Genomic DNA, 20,251 nt, shown 5'->3' on the forward strand with positions numbered 1-20,251 from the left:
TTTTGGTTCTTTTATCAAATTTAATAAGAAAATGCACAGCCAGAAGTATCAGGATTGGGTAGGGGTTGGGAGAGGAGATCATCAGGCATTCTGGAAAAAAGAGTGACGAACTGGACAGACAAAAAACCAATGACAAAACAAAGCAAAATACAGACACATACATAGGGGCCTGAGATCCACAGAAGTGTGGCCTTAAATCATATTCCCATTCTGGCTGGGCCTTACTAGCAAAGTGTCCTATGTTGTTGCCCAAAACCTGCTTATTTCTCTTCAAGATTTATTCTTAAGGAAGTCACTTTAGATTTTAATGTGTTCTACAGAGAAACGTTACTAATAGTAGTAACAGGTTAAGTTTACTCCAAGGTGGTTGTGAAATTTGCAACCACTTCAACCCTCCTCCACACCCCCTCCCACATTTTTCAGGGTAACAGATTAAAAAAAAAAGGTGTCTAGTTTTTGTTTGTTAAATAGTGGTGATGTTAAACAGTATGGGTATTTTCAAGTTTGGCCACTCTTAAAGATGCAGGCATGGAGAAGGAAGTGTTGGACGAGCATGTATTAAAAACGAAACATTAACATAGCATATATCTTGCAAAAAGGACTAAAACACTAACAAATACAAGTCAATGCACATTTGTTTTAAACTAGTGTTATTCTTTTTCACATCGGATTAAACATTATTTTGTACACCAAAAGTTAACAGTGCTGTTTATCTTTGCCTTTTGCGCAAAAGAAAACATGCCACTTCTGCCATCAATGAACAAGACTGAAATTTAGACACACCTTCTCCCCCTGCCCCAGGAATTAAAATAATTTCTTAAAAATCCACACATACTAAAATCTTTCTCTGAAAGAAAGTGGTTTGTTTTAAATATAAATGCATGGACATAAACCCATCTGTTAATACTGAAATGGCAGAAGTCACAGGTTTGGTTCAAAAGCTCATGCTGAACTAATAAATGCTGCACTCTGTTTAATTTCTTTAAGGGCCAGACTTCTGAGGCCATTACAGACTGTTTGTCAGGGATCCGAATTCTCACAGATGTTAGATGGGAAATGCCGATATTTAGAACCTTTGGATGAAACAGAAATTGGCTGCCCTAACCTATAAACTCCTAATGGGACAAAAAGCAAGGGGTATAAAATAACCAATAGGACTGAGCGCTAATGAGGTGAGGGGATGGTTACAGACAATAGTTTACAAATGCTTTTGGAGAATTAAAACTTCTAAGTTCCGAAAGCACAAATCAAGCTGAATCACTTCCCAATGAACCCACATGCTCTGCAATGAGTTTAAAAATCACAGTGGCATCCCTAATGTCGCAAAGGTTCCAACCCCCTCCCCCACACAAATGCAGGTTCTTAACTGGGCATGACCAAAGGGAAATTGGCTGTCAAAAATATCAACTAAACGTATGTTCTGCAAAATCAATAAGTAGCAAAAAAGCAGCATTCACAGAACATGCGTTTTGATCTTGATCCCCAGACTAAAACCTCCCTTCACCTCCATAAGCTGCTTCTGATATACAGCACTACAAGTAGTTGTTGTTTTTTTAAAAAAAATGTACAAGAAAGTTGGTCATATTTATTTACATGTGGCATCACTCCACCAGGAGCTTAATCTCATTGGCTATTAGCTGGTTCATGTTGAATATAGCCCCCGGGAGCTTGGTGAGCAACTCTCTCTCTGTGGTTTCAGGGTCGCTGTCGACAGAGCTGGAGCTGGCGCTCATATTGTCGACAGTGGCGCTAGCTGGAGGGCCCAGCTCTGGCTCGCTAGTCTCGCTAGCCGTGGACACCACAGAGAGCAAGGACATGCGTCGTGTCAAGCGACCGGGGGGAAGAAGGGAAGCGGCATAGTCCGCTATGATACCAGCTACATCTAGATTACAAGCCTTGTCAAAGGCAATGAAACCTACATTTGCATTGGCCTCGCAGACGTAGAACGAGCCATCATCCTTCATGAGGAGGTCGATGCCACATACATCCATCCCCAAGATGTTGGACACCTGGATTGCCAGCTGCTTGCCTTGTTCACTCAGCGAGCACATCATTCCTATGCCACCTGGCAAAAGAGAGAAGGGTAAATCTTAGGGTGGGGCTACTGAAGGTCTACCTATTTGGGGGCTACAGCTTTAAAAAAACCACGGACCAAACAGGTAGAGATGCGGGGGCTCCATAATAAATAAGGCTGAAGTCTTGGGGAAACATTTAGGGAAGTCTGTATCAAAAGGATGGAGTCCACCTGAATGACAGAAAACACAACAGCTAGTGCATAAATGGATGGGCATCTGTCATGGATGTTTTAGTTGATATTCCTGCATTGCAAGTGGTTGGACTAGATGACCCTTAGTGTCCCTTCCAACTCCACAATTCTATAAAAACAGGTGACAGAAAAACTTTTCAATCCAGCAGGGGATGATGAGCGAGATAAAAAGATTCTATTTTTTTTTAAAAAAATTGCTTAACAGTACTTGAATACCAGCTTTTAAGCACACTGCTTCTGAAAGTGGTTCGCGATTAATATAGCTTTACAGGCAGATGATAGTGCCCTCACATTTGATTCAGGATCTCACTCCATGAGAGGCAAAGCAAAAGGAGTGAATGAAATAAAAGTAGGCATTTAAAAGCTTGGTGGGATAATCAAAGCCCAAGATATGTAACCATGGATATAACAGCCACAGAAAAGATAAAAGTGGTCCAAGGAGACAAAGTTTCAAGATAAAATAAGTGATAATTCAGCCTATTTCCAGTCACACTGTTCGTTGGAAGTAAGTTGGCATGCATCACATCACTATTCTTTTATATTTGTGACCAGATAAAACCATATATACTGAAGGAAGCCTACTAAGTAGTATTCTAAATACCATTATCTTGTCTTTTAAAAAAGTTGGTCAAGTCTCTAATTTCAAAATCTAAATTTTAATGTAACAGCTTAATTATTTGTAATTGCACATGAAATGGCTGCCACTTAAATTAGATTTTAAACTCTCCTTTGCCAGCCCCAATTCCAACCAAGAATAAGCACACTTCCATTCTTACCAAGCGAGCAATTGCTCTGCATTCTACCGTCTGTTGAGCAACGCAGCATAGTGCCCACCACACGACCTCCCACTACGATGACACGAACATCTTTGCCATGGGATTCTTGGACATATTTTTGGAATAGATAAGGGGCCTCATGACGAATTAGATGGCTCAAGTCTGCCAAATGGTGCTTGTCTCTTGCCAGAAACACAGCTTTACCTGCATAAAAACAGTATAGAAGGTGAAAGGAGGAGGAGGTCAGTGAATTTTCTGCATATTTCTAAAGGGTATGAAAAACATGATCCTTAATCTCAGTGCTGCAAAAAAAAGTATCCTGGCAGCACTGGGGCATGTATGAATAAAATTAAAATTGGTAAAGCGCTTTGCACATTTAGTGCTATAAAAATAGCAAAATTTGAAAAACAAAACATTACCTTAAAGCAAACTCACAATTTCCAACGTTTATTCCAGTTCTCAACTCCCTCAGTATAGGTCTGCCAGTATCCTTCAATCTTGGCCTGTACCATTCCGTGCTATTCTAGTAGTACTAGGTTGCAAGAGCGTTTTGCAACAGGTTTTGGGTTCTCTAGACACATAAAACAGAGGGCTGCACCAATCACAGTCCAAAGATGACAGCCGATTCCAAGGTGCTGTGTATGATTAGCTGATGAACCCAAAATGAACCACTCCCAATTAATTGGTAGCTACTAATTAGTGCAACAGTGAAAAATATAAAAATTATTTATTTATTTGCCAAATGCAAATCCATGGGAAGTATTAGAATTCTTAGTATCATTTAAGATGGGAAATATTCTTTTGTTGTTTATACCAGTAAGCTGAATGCAACAAAAATCTATTAAAAAATTTATCCCTAGAAAAATGAACCGTGAGCCAGGCCTAAAACTAAACTGATACAGAAAGCTGCCTCAAGTGGCAGTGCCCCCTAAACTAGTCTTAAGGCCCCAGATGCAGTGGCGATGCGGAGCAAACAAAAGGCTGACTGCTCTCGACAAGGCAGGAAAGGAAACTGGAGCTGTGACGCCCCACTTCACAGAAATCTGTGCTCCTGCCTTGCCCACAAGCGGTCAGTTTCTTAAGCCCTTAGGTCCACTCCGTACAGTGAGGCTTCACAATACATTGCTTCTGAAACAGCTATAACCGCACCATGCAATTCTTGATCTCCTGCCCTTCCTCTTCCTTAACTGACCTATTCAAACTATCTACTTGCAACGAAACACACAAGAGCCTGGTGAAATGAAGGTAAGTCATTCCTTTTAGCAACTGATAAGGCAAGCAAATCACTTTTGCTTAAAATGTTTACTTTAGGGAAATATTTCATCCCTGTATTTATGCAATCCTGTGTCCACAGGCCTTGGACTTTTGCTTACAGGCAAATTCTTTCTTTCAGACAACCCCCGAAGCCCCAAACAGCTATTCTCCTGCAAGAGGCCACATAACAGAAACACAAAACATAAGCATTGTCCAACAGAGGAATTTCAAAGGGAAAACCCAGCATGAAATAGCTGGACTGGAATATAGAAGTTTGGTTCTACTCATCTGGGTACGCCCCACTGCAGATGTGGATTTACTCAGCCATGCTTAGATCACTGTGTCCTCACTAGGACTGGGCGATAAATTGATATATCGTCCAAAGCTGGTTTGAAGTCCATATCGTGATATCAGTTTCATAATTTTTGACATGGCAATATATTGTGGATCATGATGTGTGTGTGTTTGCTTTGCAAAAATCACGATGTGGGGAAAACTGTGAAGCCAGCCAATGCCTCTGCACAGCTCCATCCTTATTTCAGACATCATGATATTATCAGAATATCACAATGTTCAGCTGGTGATATATCACAATGTTGAAAGTCAGATATCGCCCAGACCGTCTCCTCACCAATTACTGCTGTTTTAAGTTGTCACTGTGTTTATTTCACATACATTGAAGCTTTTTCTGGAACAACTGTCTGGGATATGTGTGGGTGTGCATGTGCACATGCATTTGCCTGTGGTGTTCCACACCAGAATTTCATCTGCAATCACCTCAGTCCAATGCACATGGCTGGTTCTGCAGGCCTGGCAACAGGATTTAAGTAATTATATCTTGCTTCTGACTGCTCCTTTGACCTTGTGGTCAGAGAGTTGCCCCATGAAGCATAAATATTAGCCCTGTCTACCCAGCTACCCCTTTTTGCTGCTTCCATGATTGTTACTGTCTAGATATCCAAAACACGGGTTTTGCCTTAATTCCACATCCCTGCCACCACCAAAAAACAGGACTTCAACCATTATTTCCTAAATCACTGCTGAGTTCATGGGTTGGTTTCCTGTGAAAATGTTGCTTGCTGTAGTGTTTCCATTCCCCCTCGCTGGCAAAAAGCTCATTCTCCCAGAGATACACAAAACCTTTCTTATTGGGAGCCTATGCGTTCTTCAGGGTTAGCTTCAAAGAGCACACTGCACCCTAATTAAACCATGCTAACATTACACGCAACTTAGCAGGCCACTGGGAGAAACAGACTGTATGGTGATCCTGCATATGTGATAGTAATGCAATTACTATTATTTTAGTCCTGCAGAATGTTCGCCGCCGCCCCTCCCCCTTGTATTTTTTATTATTTTTTATTAAAGTTTTCTTGGTTTACACAGGTGTGCGCAATGTCTCTTTTTTCCAAGTTACATTTCCATAAGTCAGTTTCATTTGCTGAGACATTAGGGTTACATTAGGAAGAAAGGGGGGGAGAGGTGGGGGGGGAGGTGAGTGGGGATGGGGTCGCCCCTCCCCCCTTGTAAACTACTGTATCTTTGCTTACTAGTCTTTAGTCTTAGTGTTTTCTTAAAATACTTGCTCAAAATGCCGTAATTTTATTTTGAGAAAATAACCTGAGAACCCTGCTGAATCAAACCAACATCCTCTTTTCACAGTGGCCAGCCAGAAGCTGACAGGAAGGCCACAAGCACAACATGAGTGAAACAACACAGTCTCCACTTGTGTTTCCCAAGCAACTGGTGTTCAGAGGCATAATGCCTCTGATACAGAGGTAAAATACAGCCATCATGATTACGGGTCATTGACCACCTTAACCTCCAGGATATCCTCAAGGGATACCCTGAATCTTTGTTTTAATGGCTTCAGGTTGCATTCTTATTGTAATGATACTGTTTGTTTATTACACTGTAGAGTTTTAAAAAACATTACGTTTATAAATGCTCTAAATAAATAAAATCAGAAACTAGAAAAGCTTTGTTACAATGTTGTTCGATAAGCTTAATATAAATCAATCACTTAAACAGAGTTTAAATTCTAAATTCAAATGCTAACACCAAAATTATCACTAAATTATACTTTACGCTAGCTGTGAAAAGGTAAGGATTTTTGTTCCTCTTATTAAAATGATTCAACATGCAGAAATACACATGTGATTTTGTAGCTAAATAAAACATTTGGTCTTCTACTTATTCACATGTTGAGAGAGGTATACCACTTTAGTTAAGAGGTCTAGGCAAACCTCATTTGGCCGTTCCGCCCATTTCCACGAAGTCTTTTTGTTGTGTGGGGCTACTTCTGGGTTTGGTGCTATGCCTGATCGCGCATCATTTTGACATGCCTAAATTGGTCATTGCCTGTATATCAGTTTGTTATTCAGGCAAGGGTTGATAGCACTACATCACTGTAAAAACCTGCATCTTCTTGGAAAGGCTGAGTTTAGGATGTTTTAAGTGTTTCCGAAATAGCCAGGAAGCTTTAGACAAAGAGCAATCCTCATTCAACACTCCATAGCAATTATGCACAGATTCTCACTCACCTCTATGACCACGTGTGTTCTTCACAACCATGGGGAACTCCAACACTTCTGCTTCATCAATCATTTTGGCAAAATTTTCATGACCACCTGGACAGGAAAAAAAATATACATGTTGCCAGTGAAGCGTTCAGCCAATTTCTAGGAAAGGCATATTCCAAAGGCCAACACAATTATTTAAGAAGACAACCCTGGAACCCAGATTGTTCATTTTCACATCAGAATCTACAGAGGTTATCTATTCTGGCCATATGCTGAATAGAATTTCCTATTAATTTACATGTTGGTTAAAATGTGACTTTCTAATATCAAATCGTCATCATATTTTAACATTGATGCCTTTTCTTTCCTCAATTTTAAAAAGTTTACAATTATAGTACTGTAGAAACAATCACAGGCCTCATGTGAGGGAGTGTCCAAGCTGCTCTGCATGGGAATGAATTTCTCCCAAAAGATCCAATTTGCTTCTTTTTGGTATTTTTAGTATTTATATTTTATTGAAAGAATTTCAATTATCAATTTGCTTCCTGAGGGCACTGATCAATTCAGATTTCATTAGAAGTGCAAATGATATCCACAGCATGCAGTGTCTTGTACCAACTAGGGCTGATATGCAAGCTGCAACTGCTCCTCAACAAATACAGCTTGGCCACAGTGATCCATGCCCTAATAACTGCTTGACTGCACCAATACAATGTGGGCTGCCTTTGGTGATTTCCCAGAAACTTAAGTAAACTCACAACACAGCTGCTGTGTTACTAACTAGGACTGGCTATAGATCTCATCAGAGCTTACAAGAGCTGCACTGGCTGCCACTCCATTTCCGAACACAATTCAAGTGTTGCTCATTCTTTACAAAACCCTACATGGGGCTTTGCTTCTTGAAGGAAGGTCTTCTCCCACACAAACCGGCTTCAACCCTTCATTCTTCATCCGAGGCCCTTCTTCTGATTGCCTGCCCTTTGAAATTAGGCATGTGGTAATCAGGGATACGGCCTCTTCAGAGGTGGTGCCTTAAATATGGCTACCTTTAAATCGGTCTGGAAATCCCAAATGGTGTGGAATGCTGCTGCTTGGTTTCTGGTGGGAGAAAGGCGACTGGAGCACATAACTTCAATTCTGTACAAGTTACACTGGTTATTGGTACATCTCCCAGTCCAACTGAAAGTGCTAGTTCTGACCTTAAGAGCCCTAAGTAATTTGGGACAGAGTTGTTCAAAGGACTGCCTACATCCATATGAACCTGCCTGAATATTAAGAGATGCCTCTGAGGCTCTGCTTCTGCACCTGCCTGTGAAGTCTATTTAGCTGATGACCATGACAAAGAACCCTTCCTGTGGTAGCCCCAGACTGGAAATTCTCCCTGCGCACACATTTTTCACCGCCACCAATTCTATGCATCTTGCCGTAAAAAGTGATGATCACACACGGTGCAAAGTCCAGGCATTCTTTACTCAGGTACTTGCGTATAAAATATCCAGTGAGTAACAGCCCCGAGTTATCGGATTAAATCACAGCCTGTTCTTTCTTCAGCTGAAAATATGCTACAGATCGCTACCATCTTATGAACTCTAACCTTCTAAGAAGACCAAACATTTAAAGCCTTGTTCTACTATCTCCCTTCATTTCCCTCTTTCATCAAGCAACCAGAGATGAGTATTCTGAAGCGCCAAGCTCCTTTCCAGGCCAGAAACTGAATGCTTAGCACAGGTGTGGGAAACCTTTTTCAGTCTTGGGGACCACATTCCCCCATGGGCAAACTTCCAAGGGCTGCACGCCAAGTAGTGAGTAGGGCCAGAGCCAAAAAAGTGGGCCAAACAAAAGTGACTCGTATCTTTGTACTGTGGATTAGATTCATGCTACAGGAGAGTCAATAGTTTACCTGCACTCCCCCCCCCCTTCTGTCCTTCACCAAGGCACGCAAAAGTATGCAAGGATGGCACAGAGTATGGCTGATGAGGGGCCTGGCCCTAGATAGTCCCGATGTCTAGAAAGAGAAGCTTGGAGAGCCACATTTGACACTCATCCCGGGCCTGAAGTTCCCCACCCTGGCTGTTCTCAAGAAAACCCTGCTACATTTGCCATTCACAGGCCAGAGAAGCACCTGACACATAACCAAAGGGGCTTATGCAAGAGGTTCATATAAGACAAACTGCCTCCCATCCTTCAATTAATGCTTCCTTCTCCTTGTAACAGCAGAGCTATGGAATCAAAGGAGGAAAATTAGGTGTCAGCAGGGTAGTAAATGGGAAGACAAGGCTTAGAGGCACAGGCACTAAAACCTGATAAGAAGCTAGCAGAACAAGCCAGAATCAGCTCTGCATTTTACTTGTTCAGAGGAATACGTGCGCTGTAGGACATCTTGCTTCTCTTGGCAGCCCTACATTTTAACCATCTGGCACTTGAGGGGAAGAGAGAAGCCTGAGTCCAGGTCCTTGTATACACACTAAGAAAAACATATTTCTAGCCCTCCACAGACTGAATTCTTAAATACAGTCTGATGGACACATCTATCATCTTGAACATTAACTCCTAACTACCTAGACCTAGAAAAGCAGCAGCTGGCCTGCTGAGGGGCTGTGAAAAAGCAGAATGAACAGTGAGGTAACTTATGTTGTTAACCCCCACGAATAGGCCTATGCCTCAACAAGGACCACAAAATATGATGTAATGCATAGGAGTTTGTTTAGCTACACATTTATCAGGCAGAAAATGTTTATAGGATGGTCACCATTATAAGAATATACTGTTGCTAAGCTTCCATAAGTAAAAGCAACAAAAGATAAAAAAAGCAGTGGGGGAACGGTACCTATCATCAGTGCATTAATAAAAAAACCAACATGCCTATTCCTCATTCATTCATTTTGTTTACATATTACTTAGATATCAATTCAAATTAACCATTCAATCAAAAAACTTACTTAAAATGCCTGCTGAAATTTAAAAATCCCAGTGTTTAAATGCATTTACTGGTCCTCACCCCATCCACCGCTGCACCCAGGCAGAGGTTGAGATATTGCAGTCTCTCCTGACTCAGGTGTTATGGAGAAACAGAGCTGTATGTCATCAGTGTACTGATGAAACTTTGCCCCAAAATGCCTTCCAATATAGAATACTAGAGACAAGACAGTGCCCTCCAGTGCAAGGATCACAGGGCCAAAATCCCATCTCCCAATGTTATCCCCTGGACACATCCCTGCAGGTAGGAGCAGAACCACAGTAAAACAGTGTCCCCATGGTTGGTCAAGAAGGATTCCATTGTCAACAGTATCACAAGTCGCTCACATAGAGAACTAGATACAGGGTCACACTCTCCCGGTTCCATTCTCGAACCAGTTCAACCAATTCAGTTCTAAAACTGCCAGAATCCAGATTGAAACAGATCCAGATAATCCTCCAGAGCTCCTGCAACTGTTCTGCTATCACTCAACCACCTTACCCAAGAATGGAGTATTTATGACCAGGCAGTACTTATTATAGACCACAAGGCCCAGAGGGAGCTTCTTCAGAAGAGGACACACTAATGCCTGTTTAAGGACAGGAGGCCCAACTCTATTCTTATTTGTACTTGGCAATTTGTCACTAGTCAAGTTGTAGAGTTTTGATTCTTTTTTTGATTCATTCAAATTTCCCCAAACCATTCAGAGTTTTAGTAAGGATCTCACTTGCTCCAGGTACATGGTCACTATGGACAATAGCATTATTTTAATCTAGGTGGCTTACCATAGGAAAAGGTGTCTGGAAGAGGCACACCATGGCCAGCTAGCTCCTGGAAAGTCCAGAACTTATTGACACAATTAAGTATGGCTTGGGGGCGATTCATGAGCCGGCAGCCCATCTTCTCCAGATGGCGAAGAACTGTAATGTCACTGTCACTTTGAACCCATGGTGTTGGCACACGCACCACCACTACTTGTGGGTAAGCAGTGATGAGTTCCCCGTTGACTCGAAGACCTGCAGCAATAATAAATGAAGGAATGAATGAGAATCTGATAAGAAAACCAAGGGCCAATCCTCCCCTTCCCACAAAGAGTAAATAAAAGAATGCCAGCTCTGGGTAACAAAAGCATTTTAATAATCCATTTGACAAGAATGATGGAATTAGCCACAGATACACACTACTGATCCATCACTAATGCTCCAGAATACTCCAAATTGTTAACTTAAAAGTTTTTTTCAGCCAAGAAACCACACCCTTCTTTTACAATGGTGGAACACTTCCCCCATGATCTTCTGCCAGTAAGCAGATGTCTTTATTTTTGAGTTTCCAGAGAGGCAGTCATATTAAGTGTCTTGCAGAAAAACCAACCTGAAACTCAACATAACTCCATGCATGACTGAGAATTGGTTTGTGCCTTATTTTGGATCAGATTCCTTAACAAAAGGGCCAGATCTTTAAAAAAAAAAAAAGGCAGCAGGGGAGAAAGAAAACAATATTGCTAGCCTGGGAGGCCATTTTGACTTTAAATCCCCTGTAAAGAACAATCCATTAAAAAAAGAGAGGGGACACACACACCTTACATTATATGAATCATTTCAGAAAGAAGTGGCTCAGCAACATTGGGGCTAACAAACATGCCTCAGCCCCTAGACCAGGAATGGCTAACCTGTGGGCCTGCCAAAGTTGTGCAACTACAACTCCCATCATCCCTGACTGCTGGAGTCCAACAAAAGGTTAGCTATTCAACTGCACATACGGGATTGTCACTACTGAGTCCCTGGGTCCCATCATCAAGGTTCTGTGAAGCTGATGAAGTGACAGGGAAACAAAGCCATCCCAGCTGCCTTCTCCTTCTCTGCCCTCAACAGAGAAGAACACCTGCCATTTTGAACTACATGTTCCCAAGCCCTAGTGGAAGTGTGGGGAGAAAAGCGAGGCTGATTTGGTGTTTGATTTCTGTCTCAGGAATACACCTTCCCCAATGGGGAGGAGCCTGTGACTGGTTGTTCCTAGGAAATGAGGGAGATAGAAGAGAGGAAGAAATCAGTCTTGGCAATTTAACTTATGCCTCCTCCAAGTGCTTCCTCCAGTCATAGGGGAAAGGAAAAAAAAACAATGGTGCCATTGCAAGACATTCTCCTTTTTTTCCTGGGGGATTCCATCCCACCCCCAAGCTCCCTGGAGCTAAGGAAATGGCAATAGAAAACTAAACACAAAATGTTTTAAATGTATTTTTTTTAATAAGCTGTAGTAGGCACTCCAATTAAGCCTGTTACCTGCTCTCAGGCAGGACAAATTTGGGAAGCTCCCTTAATTTAGTGCCCTGCTTGTACTCAAGAGGGGGTGCTATATGCACAATTATTCCAGCAACCTGGAATAATTTCTTCTGGTTTCTCCTGTTCTCTTGGCACCTAAGATACCTTTCAAACCTGAGTATGTAGCTGGAGTATAAAATGCCTTAGCAACCTTAGCTGTACATGGCTTAGGATGCTGCCTGCCCTGCCCCCACTGGACATTTTTCAACCTCCACATTTACGGAAGGCAGTAAACTAAGCAAGTTCATGTGCTGTGCTGTCCCTTCCCCTTCCCCAATCCTGACCTCATAATTTTATAGAAAGAGCAGTAGACGACAAGACACTGCTGCAGCACACTTCATTAGCTGCAAGCGAGCACTGCCGCATTGCAGCTGACTTGTGCTTGTAAAGAAGTGTGGTTACAAAGAGAGATGCACATAATTTCAGATCAAATTCTCAAGCACTGTCACTAACCAAAACAGGGTATTTACAAACTAGATTCCAATGAAGGAGCCTATCATGATCTCTGACACGTGCTAGAGGATTGTTCCAATTTGACAGAAAGATGACTGGTGTTAGCAAGGGTGTCTAGTCTGCCATGCATCCTCTCCTAAATCTCAAGTAATACCCGCAATATTTCCAAGACCATTGTCAACTCTGCATGTACTGCAGCGAAATGAACTCCCAGAAAAAACCCTCAAAAGCATTGGGGGAAGTAGCTACCACTACCACATCTCTAAAGAGTCACAGAAAAAAATCATCCCTTTGTTTAAACAGCATTCAGACAAAGTGCTTGTTAGTTTTTGTTGTCAACAGTCTGAACATTGGTTTGGCCATCTCATCAATATCAAGTTATTTTACGCAATCAAGGTTGTGCAAATTTGCACAATATTGCACTGAAAGGAAATGGAAAAGCCACTTACATCTTCCACAGAATTTCAGAAATGTAACTGTTAACACTGATAATTTAGCATAATGTCACATTTGCAGCATAAATCTGAAGTTAGTCAGGGTTAATCCGTTTAAATGAATCGACTTAGGTTACTGCCTTTTGTTAGTTTCAGAAATATAGTCCAAGTAGCAGTAAAATTGAGTCACCTCTACTGAGATACACTAGTGATTAGCTTCTATTTCTAAAAATACAAGACAACTCCCCCAGATGAAAAACAGAATCTGCCATTTTGGAAAAAATGAACGTTTATTTCAGTTTGTCTATTAGAAGCAGCTGTCAATCACCAGACTACCATTGCTATAAGCAGAGGTACAGGATAGAAGCTACATTTCGAGCCACACAGAGACTTGATTAAAATTGACAATGTGCACAAAATTCCTCTGCTGTTGATTTTTTACATTTAGAATTTTAAAAATATTTTTAACGTTTTAATCAATTTTGTTTCTTTTGTAGGCTGTATCCACACTATGGCATTACTACATATGCAGGTCATTGATTGTTTGTTTGCACACCTTTTGTCCACATAGAAATTTTCAGATTTAGTGCCTCCAAATTCTATCTAGCTGTTTCCCAGACATGCTGGTTTGCAGTTTGTAGAAACAATTTTATTTGTTTAGCTCTAAGCCATAACAAAGAAAAAAAAGACATTCAGAGTTGAGTCACAAATGTGTTTCTTAATTTCCTGGCAGCCAACTCAAATAAAGAAACACACATGGTAACTTAATTTTTATTTTCCCACAGCAAAAAGCACACAAACTTACTTGAGGTAACAAAAAAATCCCAGCAGCTAAACTAAGACGGATATTTTTCACAAGGATCTTTCTACAGAGGACATTGAGTAATGTGGTGAACAATGTCATCTATAACCATTTTACAAAGACACAGAAATGCTGTTCCAAAGGTAATTTCTTACAGCAGCCATCCAGAAAGGTAGAGAGTAAAACGCTAGGCCTTAATTCTGTAAAAGCAATTATATGTGCAGCCAATGTAATTAACTCCAAGCAATTAGCTGCCTGATGTTACTGAGACAGGAGTGCAGACATGATGGAAATGTGGGCTTGGGAGAGCATATCTTTGTTTGAGTCTGTCTTGCCAGGTGACACCCAAAATCTTCCTGATGCAGTTCATGTGGAAAGCACTGAGGTGTTGCTCCTGGTGGGCGTAAGTTGCCCATGTCTCACTACCAGAAAGCAGTGTGCTCAACACACAAGCCTGGTAGACCTTCATCTTGCTATTGGCCGTTAGCATTACATTCTCCCTTTGGGAGTGATGAGCCATCACTGTAGCTGCCTTGCCAAGAAGCCTGTCCAACTCAGTGCTGATGGAGGTTGCTGCTTATGGTGAAGTCCTGGTAGGTAAATAGATAGACAATCCTACAAATTGACCTCAGATGTGATAAAGTTTGGTGGGGCAAAAGAAGAATCCAGCTTAGCAGTTGAGAATAGACCTCTTACTTCCTCCAATTCAAAAGATTTGCTTACTTTCAGAGCCTCATAGAATCTAGCGCCTGACCTGTGACAGGAGAGTTTTTTTAAAAAAGGCAGGAGAGTAGAAACCCAACTGAATAGCTAATATGGGGCATTTTCAGTCTCTCTTCAGGGTTGCATGTTAAATTAACATGCACCGAGTGAAGTATTATTTCCTTTTGTCTGTCTTGATTCTCCCGCCATCAGCTTCATTAAATAGCCCTGAGTTCTTGAGTTATAAAAAAGAGGAAGAGAAGTTTCCCTCTATCAGTCTTCTAGACACACATTAACTCTTTAACAAATATGTATTTCTAATACTCTGGAAATACTTTTAAGCACTTCAGAATGAAAGAGCAGCAATAATCTTAAAGAATGGTTTAAAAGCACTTGACAGCCAGTTCTGTGCAGGGAAGGTCAAGGCCACAAGAAACTGGAGTTTACAGCAATATGTTGCTGTGCTAAAAATAAAAATCTGAGGGTGCACTAAGGGCTACATGGCTTTGTATTGTTTCAAAGTGGTCATTTTAACACCATGATTAAAAACATGAGACCTCTCAGGCTAAGGCCAACTTGGGAATCAGCACTGAATTGAATCAATGCCCTATTGAGTTCTATGGCAAAATTCCTCATTAGCTGTAATCCATTCTTTTTGGCTTTTGTGTCCTGAAAATACATTTTAGTAACTGAAGCAGGCCAAATATAAATTAGTTTCAGATTCAGAAACAAAGAGATCCCACAAAATTATTTTTTCTAATTGATTTTAGAAAGTTATATAAAAACACAAACCACAAAAGGGGGAGGGAGAGATAAAAGAAAAAGAGAAGAAACAACGGGAGAAGGAAAGAAAAATAAATAACTTCTGATTAGTCTATCAACTATTTGTAAACATTATTCAACTCATCCATTCCAGTATTACACCTAACAAAACCACTTTCTATAAACCAACGTTATCTTCAGTCTTCAAGCCCAAATTCCATTAATTCATTTTATCATGCAAAAAATCTGTAAGAGGTCTTCAATCCAATGTGTTAGAAGTCTTTTTTCTCTGATTAAACATGTCAGTTTCGCTATCTTGGCTAAGTCCAGTAATGTTAACAACCATCCTTCCACTGTTCGTGAATATGAGTCTTTCCATCTTTGCACATATCAAAGTCTTGCTGCCACGATCATGTGTTGGAATAAAGTTCCATAGCTCCGGGGTAATTGACCCCAAGTCCCAGCAGGAAGAGATAATTAGAGAAAGGGATACTTTTGCAGGTCCCGTTCCCATCCAGGCTATTAACGTGGCTTTTGGGCAAGATGTTGATGTTGTTCACCCCCATCGGGGTTCCCAGGAGCCAACTTCTCCAGTGTGGTGTAGTGGTTAAGAGCAGTGGACTCGTAATCTGGTGAACCGGGTTCGATTCCCCGCTCCTCCACATGCAGCTGCTGGGTGACCTTGGGCCAGTCACACTTCTTTGAAGTCTCTCAGCCCCACTCACCTCACAGAGTGTTTGTTGTGGGGGAGGAAGGGAAAGGAGAATGTTAGCTGCTTTGAGACTCCTTAAAGGGAGTGAAAGGCGGGATATCAAATCCAAACTCTTCTTCTTCATCATCTCCATACGTAGAAAACAGCTTTTTCATAGCATCAGAGGTTAATCCCCTCTGTTCATTCTTATCTCTAGAGCAAATTCAATAACCAAGATTTATGCCCGGCTTCCATCAATCACCACACAATTATCTCCATCAGCAACCTATCAACAAAAGAAGTTCAGTCCCCTGTGTCCCTTCCTTGAAAGTCCGATCCCTTTTTAGAGATCAGTGTAACATTGCCTACTTCCCAGTCTTCTTGTAAAGAGCTCGGTTTCAGGGCTATGGCAGGCAGATGGCTCATCCTCCGACAGTGGCAGTGCTGTGGGCTCAGGCAAGAGACGAGTGTTGCAAAGCTGGAGATCTTTGGTAGGATGCTGCCACGGCCTCAACTGTGGTGCACACTCTGGGAGGTGGCAATGCAGTTACAGGCAATGGTGAAGTCTGAACATGGTGTTCAAAGCTTATGAATAGGGGTGTTGCTGCCACCTGTGGTAAGCTGGAGATCTTCTGTCAGTGTCTTCTGTATCTGCCAGGACATGGCTGTTGTGGGGACTCAGGAATTGCCCCTCACGTTTCTGATCAGATGCACAGTGTGTGTGTATAGAGGCTGGCTACAGTGGCTGCCTGAGTGGGATGGGGGAAGACAGCATTTGCTGTGGCAAAGAGGCGGCGGCGGCACCTGCTGCCTATCCTCAGGGAAGATCCTATCACCAGCCCCCGCCTGCCCGCAAGCCTGTTGCAAGGTACACATGTGCTTCCTGGCCTATTGTGGCTTCTGCTGTGCCTTTGGCTGTGGGTACTTTTGGCTCTGGGGTACTTTTGGTAACTGCCCAGTCACATCTCCCTGCGTATGCATGTTTTTGGGTGGGTGGGGGCCTACAATAGCCTGCATGGATTTTGGCAGGTGTGCGTGCCATGAGGAGCAGGGTGTGATGGTGATCTCTGTGACCTGGTCCTTCCCTGGTCGTGTTGTGTTGCTTGGTTGGTACCTGTAGCTGGGAAATTGGTGTAACTGAATACACGTCATGTGTTGACTGGCTGCTGCACTAGGCACTACTGGGAACACCATGTGCACTTTATCTCGTTTGTTTGCATTCCTGTGCTTGTGATTGCCAAGATGCTACCCATGGGCTATATGTGAGCAGCCTTACAATTCCTTTGCATCTGATTACGGGGCCCAAAAACACTCTCTGTGCATCAACAGAAGGCCACAGTTCCCATGGTGATGCTGGCTAAGCTGGCTCTCCTGTAGTTTTTTTCCCATTTCACCAGAATGGGCCCAGCCTAGATAGCATTTCTCTCCACCTAAGAATCCTGAACGAACTCTGGATCTGACATACTGTATGTTGGCTTAATAGAAGCTGAGGTAATTTATACTAGTTTCTTGTGCTCAGGATTCCTCCCTTAACTTTGTAAGCCCCCTCTGCCTCCTGCCCCTTTTTGTGAAATCTTTATAATGTTTAGGGGTTACTTCGAGGTTTGACGCCATGTGCACATGATTGCAAGAAATTTGGACACGCCTAAATCGGCCATTGCCTGTACAGGAAAGTATTTTGTCCAGTACAATCACCTTTATTATTTATATAAAGACTGGATAAAAGAACAAATAAAATCCTTTCAACAGAAAATGGGAGAAATAAGATCACAATTAAAAGTATTTATGAATCAAGACTTTATTAGAAGTAACGTAATACGAAAACTAAGAGTCAATATGTTTTAAATGCATCTTTGTCATAATCCAAAGAAAGCACTTTTCAAATATCACTTGCTGTTGTATGTAAAAAAACAAGTTGCCCAGCATATTTGAAAAAGTGGACAACAAAAGGCACAAGAGAAATTTCCAGGGGATAATGGAATTATTTATGGGGGAAATTAATAAATATAGAATAGATTCTACACTAGAGGAAAACTGATTTAAGATGTTATCACAATGAAAATAAATACAACAATTTATTTATTTCATAAAATTTATATACTGCTTGATTGTAAAACAAACAAACCTCAAAAAATTTTACAGATTAATATTTAAACAATCAATAAAACTCGATTTATTGCTGGAAGTGTGGAAACAAAAGTGTCTTGACCATTATTGGTGGTCCTGTGTTTATACTGAAACAGAGGAGTTGCTAGCTTTTGTCTCTCCAGATGGTGGATGCCAACTCCTATTAGCCTCAGTCAGCATCAAGGATTCTGGGTGCTGGATACCACCCATTTAGAGAGCCACAGGTTACCTACCCCTATAACTAGATTTGTTTGGAATCAAATATTAAAAACTACTAATTTCAGCTTCAAAGTCTGTGTTTGGATCCCCAAAAATATTCCCATTAACAATATTTAAAAGGAACTGCACCCAAAGATAAATAATAAAATAATTTTATGATAGGTGCAGAAATACTGGAGGTGATGTGCTCTTAGGTAGGTAGGTAGCTGCTAAATAAATAAATATTTAGCATTCTTACATACAGCTTTTTGTCAAATCATGACCTCAAAGTGATTTATATCAAAACAAAACAATATCAAAGAATCACATAAACAATCAAGATGGTAAATAATAGTAACACTACTACTTTTAAAAAAAAAAGTTAAATTCAATAAAATTATTGCCTCCAGGCACTGGTTCAGCACCAACACCAAATTTCATATGGATTGGATGGTATAGAGAGGTAGAACTTAGTGTCATCAGAATGCTGATGGCACTGGCCTGTAAAACCCCAATAGCTGCCCCCAACAACTTCATATAGTTGTTAAACAGCATGGGAGGCAGGATAGAGCCTTACAATGTTTCAAAGGACCCAGCAATGGGGTCAATCAAATATTACCCACTGCTACTCTATGAAAATGACCAAGAAGGCAGAAGCAAAACTACTGTGTTATCAAGGCCCCAACCCACAACCTGCAGAGTCACTCCAGAAAAAGACCATAGTCAATGTTATCAAAAGCTGCTGAGAGAAAGAGCAGGATTAATAGGGTTGCACCTCCCTCATCTCTCCCTTGATAAAAGTCATCAATTGGAGTAACCAAAGCTATATTGGTGCCAAAAGCGGGAATAAAGCTGGATTGAAATAGATCAAAATGCATCTTTGAGGGAGAGGGTCTGATAATCGTGCCTGTCACCATGAAAGAGATTGCGGTGTGTGTCCCCACCTTAAGAGGCCCTCCCCTGGATCCAGAAGATATTGTGCAGCTGCAAATACCCACTTCTTGAGCAAGGTGCTCAAGAAGGTTATGGCGCTACAGACAAGCTTGATGAAATATAGATTATTCATCACCCCATAGGCCCACCCAATCAACACACTTCAGCTAGTTCATATAAGCAGATATATGCAAGGTTTGAGAGCAAAAGTAGTTGGCAAATTATAGAATTCAGCTGTCTTGCATAAAATAACTTAGACTTTCTGGGTGGGTGTGAAATCAAGATATTTTTGAAAGTGAGTTTTCTGCATGGTGCAGGAACACAATCAGAGTTGCTAGAGTAGGAAACCTGTTTCCATTGTTGTAATTTAGTGCTTTCACATGCAAATAGTACCTCTAGAAATTTGAACATATAGCTCTGCTTCCTGAGATAATTTAATGCAAGATGCCAGGGACTGAACCAGGAAACCCAATCACTAAGCTCTGGCCTCTGCCTTGAGAGTGTCACGTTTGGTTTGACAGATAGACTGTTTTGACTTAGACCAGGGAAACGTAAATTCAACTCTCTACTCATTCATAAAACTCACTTGAGTCAGACATACAAACTTGTTCTCTCAAACAAACCTTTGGCAGATTACTTTTACTGTATTTCACTGACAAAAAAATTAGTATGAGATTGTACAAGATGGCCAGATAACAACATGCAGGACCATCTATACTATACTGCTGCAAGAAGATTTGAGGTGGTGAACTCTTTGCTATATTAACAGTAAAACTGAAATTGTCCTGTTTTGCTTGCATAGCAGACTTGAATTACTCCAAGGTGCATCAATTGTAATGCCTGCCCTCCTGCCACACCACAGCTGTGACCATTCCATGCCAGTGTTAGAAACAGAGATATGAAAGCTAGGAGCTAAATGGCACATTAAACCTAGGTTATGGGTGCAACAACAAAATGTCTAGGCGCACTTTTTAATAATAAGAATACAAAGCTGAAAATGAATGAACTGCAGCTAAAATATTATATCACTTTTCATATGGTCTAGCCCTTCTCCTGCCCA

General features: G+C 41.3%; 1 protein-coding gene across 1 annotated transcript in view; it reads right to left on the minus strand.

Annotated features, from left to right (window-relative positions):
- The window catches only part of RIMKLB (ribosomal modification protein rimK like family member B), a 35,555-nt gene continuing 15,304 nt past the window's right edge, over window positions 1-20,251 (minus strand). Inside the window, exons 4-7 of the mRNA XM_083593756.1 lie at window positions 10,557-10,787; window positions 6,837-6,923; window positions 3,043-3,246; window positions 1-2,065 (exon numbers count right to left, since the gene is read on the minus strand). Coding sequence (XP_083449882.1) covers window positions 1,602-2,065; window positions 3,043-3,246; window positions 6,837-6,923; window positions 10,557-10,787 — 986 coding nt within the window. The 3' untranslated portion in view covers window positions 1-1,601. The remainder of the gene's footprint in view (window positions 2,066-3,042; window positions 3,247-6,836; window positions 6,924-10,556; window positions 10,788-20,251) is intronic.

This window comes from Podarcis filfolensis (assembly GCF_964270895.1).
Source record: "Podarcis filfolensis genome assembly, chromosome: 17".
NCBI classification, from domain to species: domain Eukaryota; kingdom Metazoa; phylum Chordata; class Lepidosauria; order Squamata; family Lacertidae; genus Podarcis; species Podarcis filfolensis.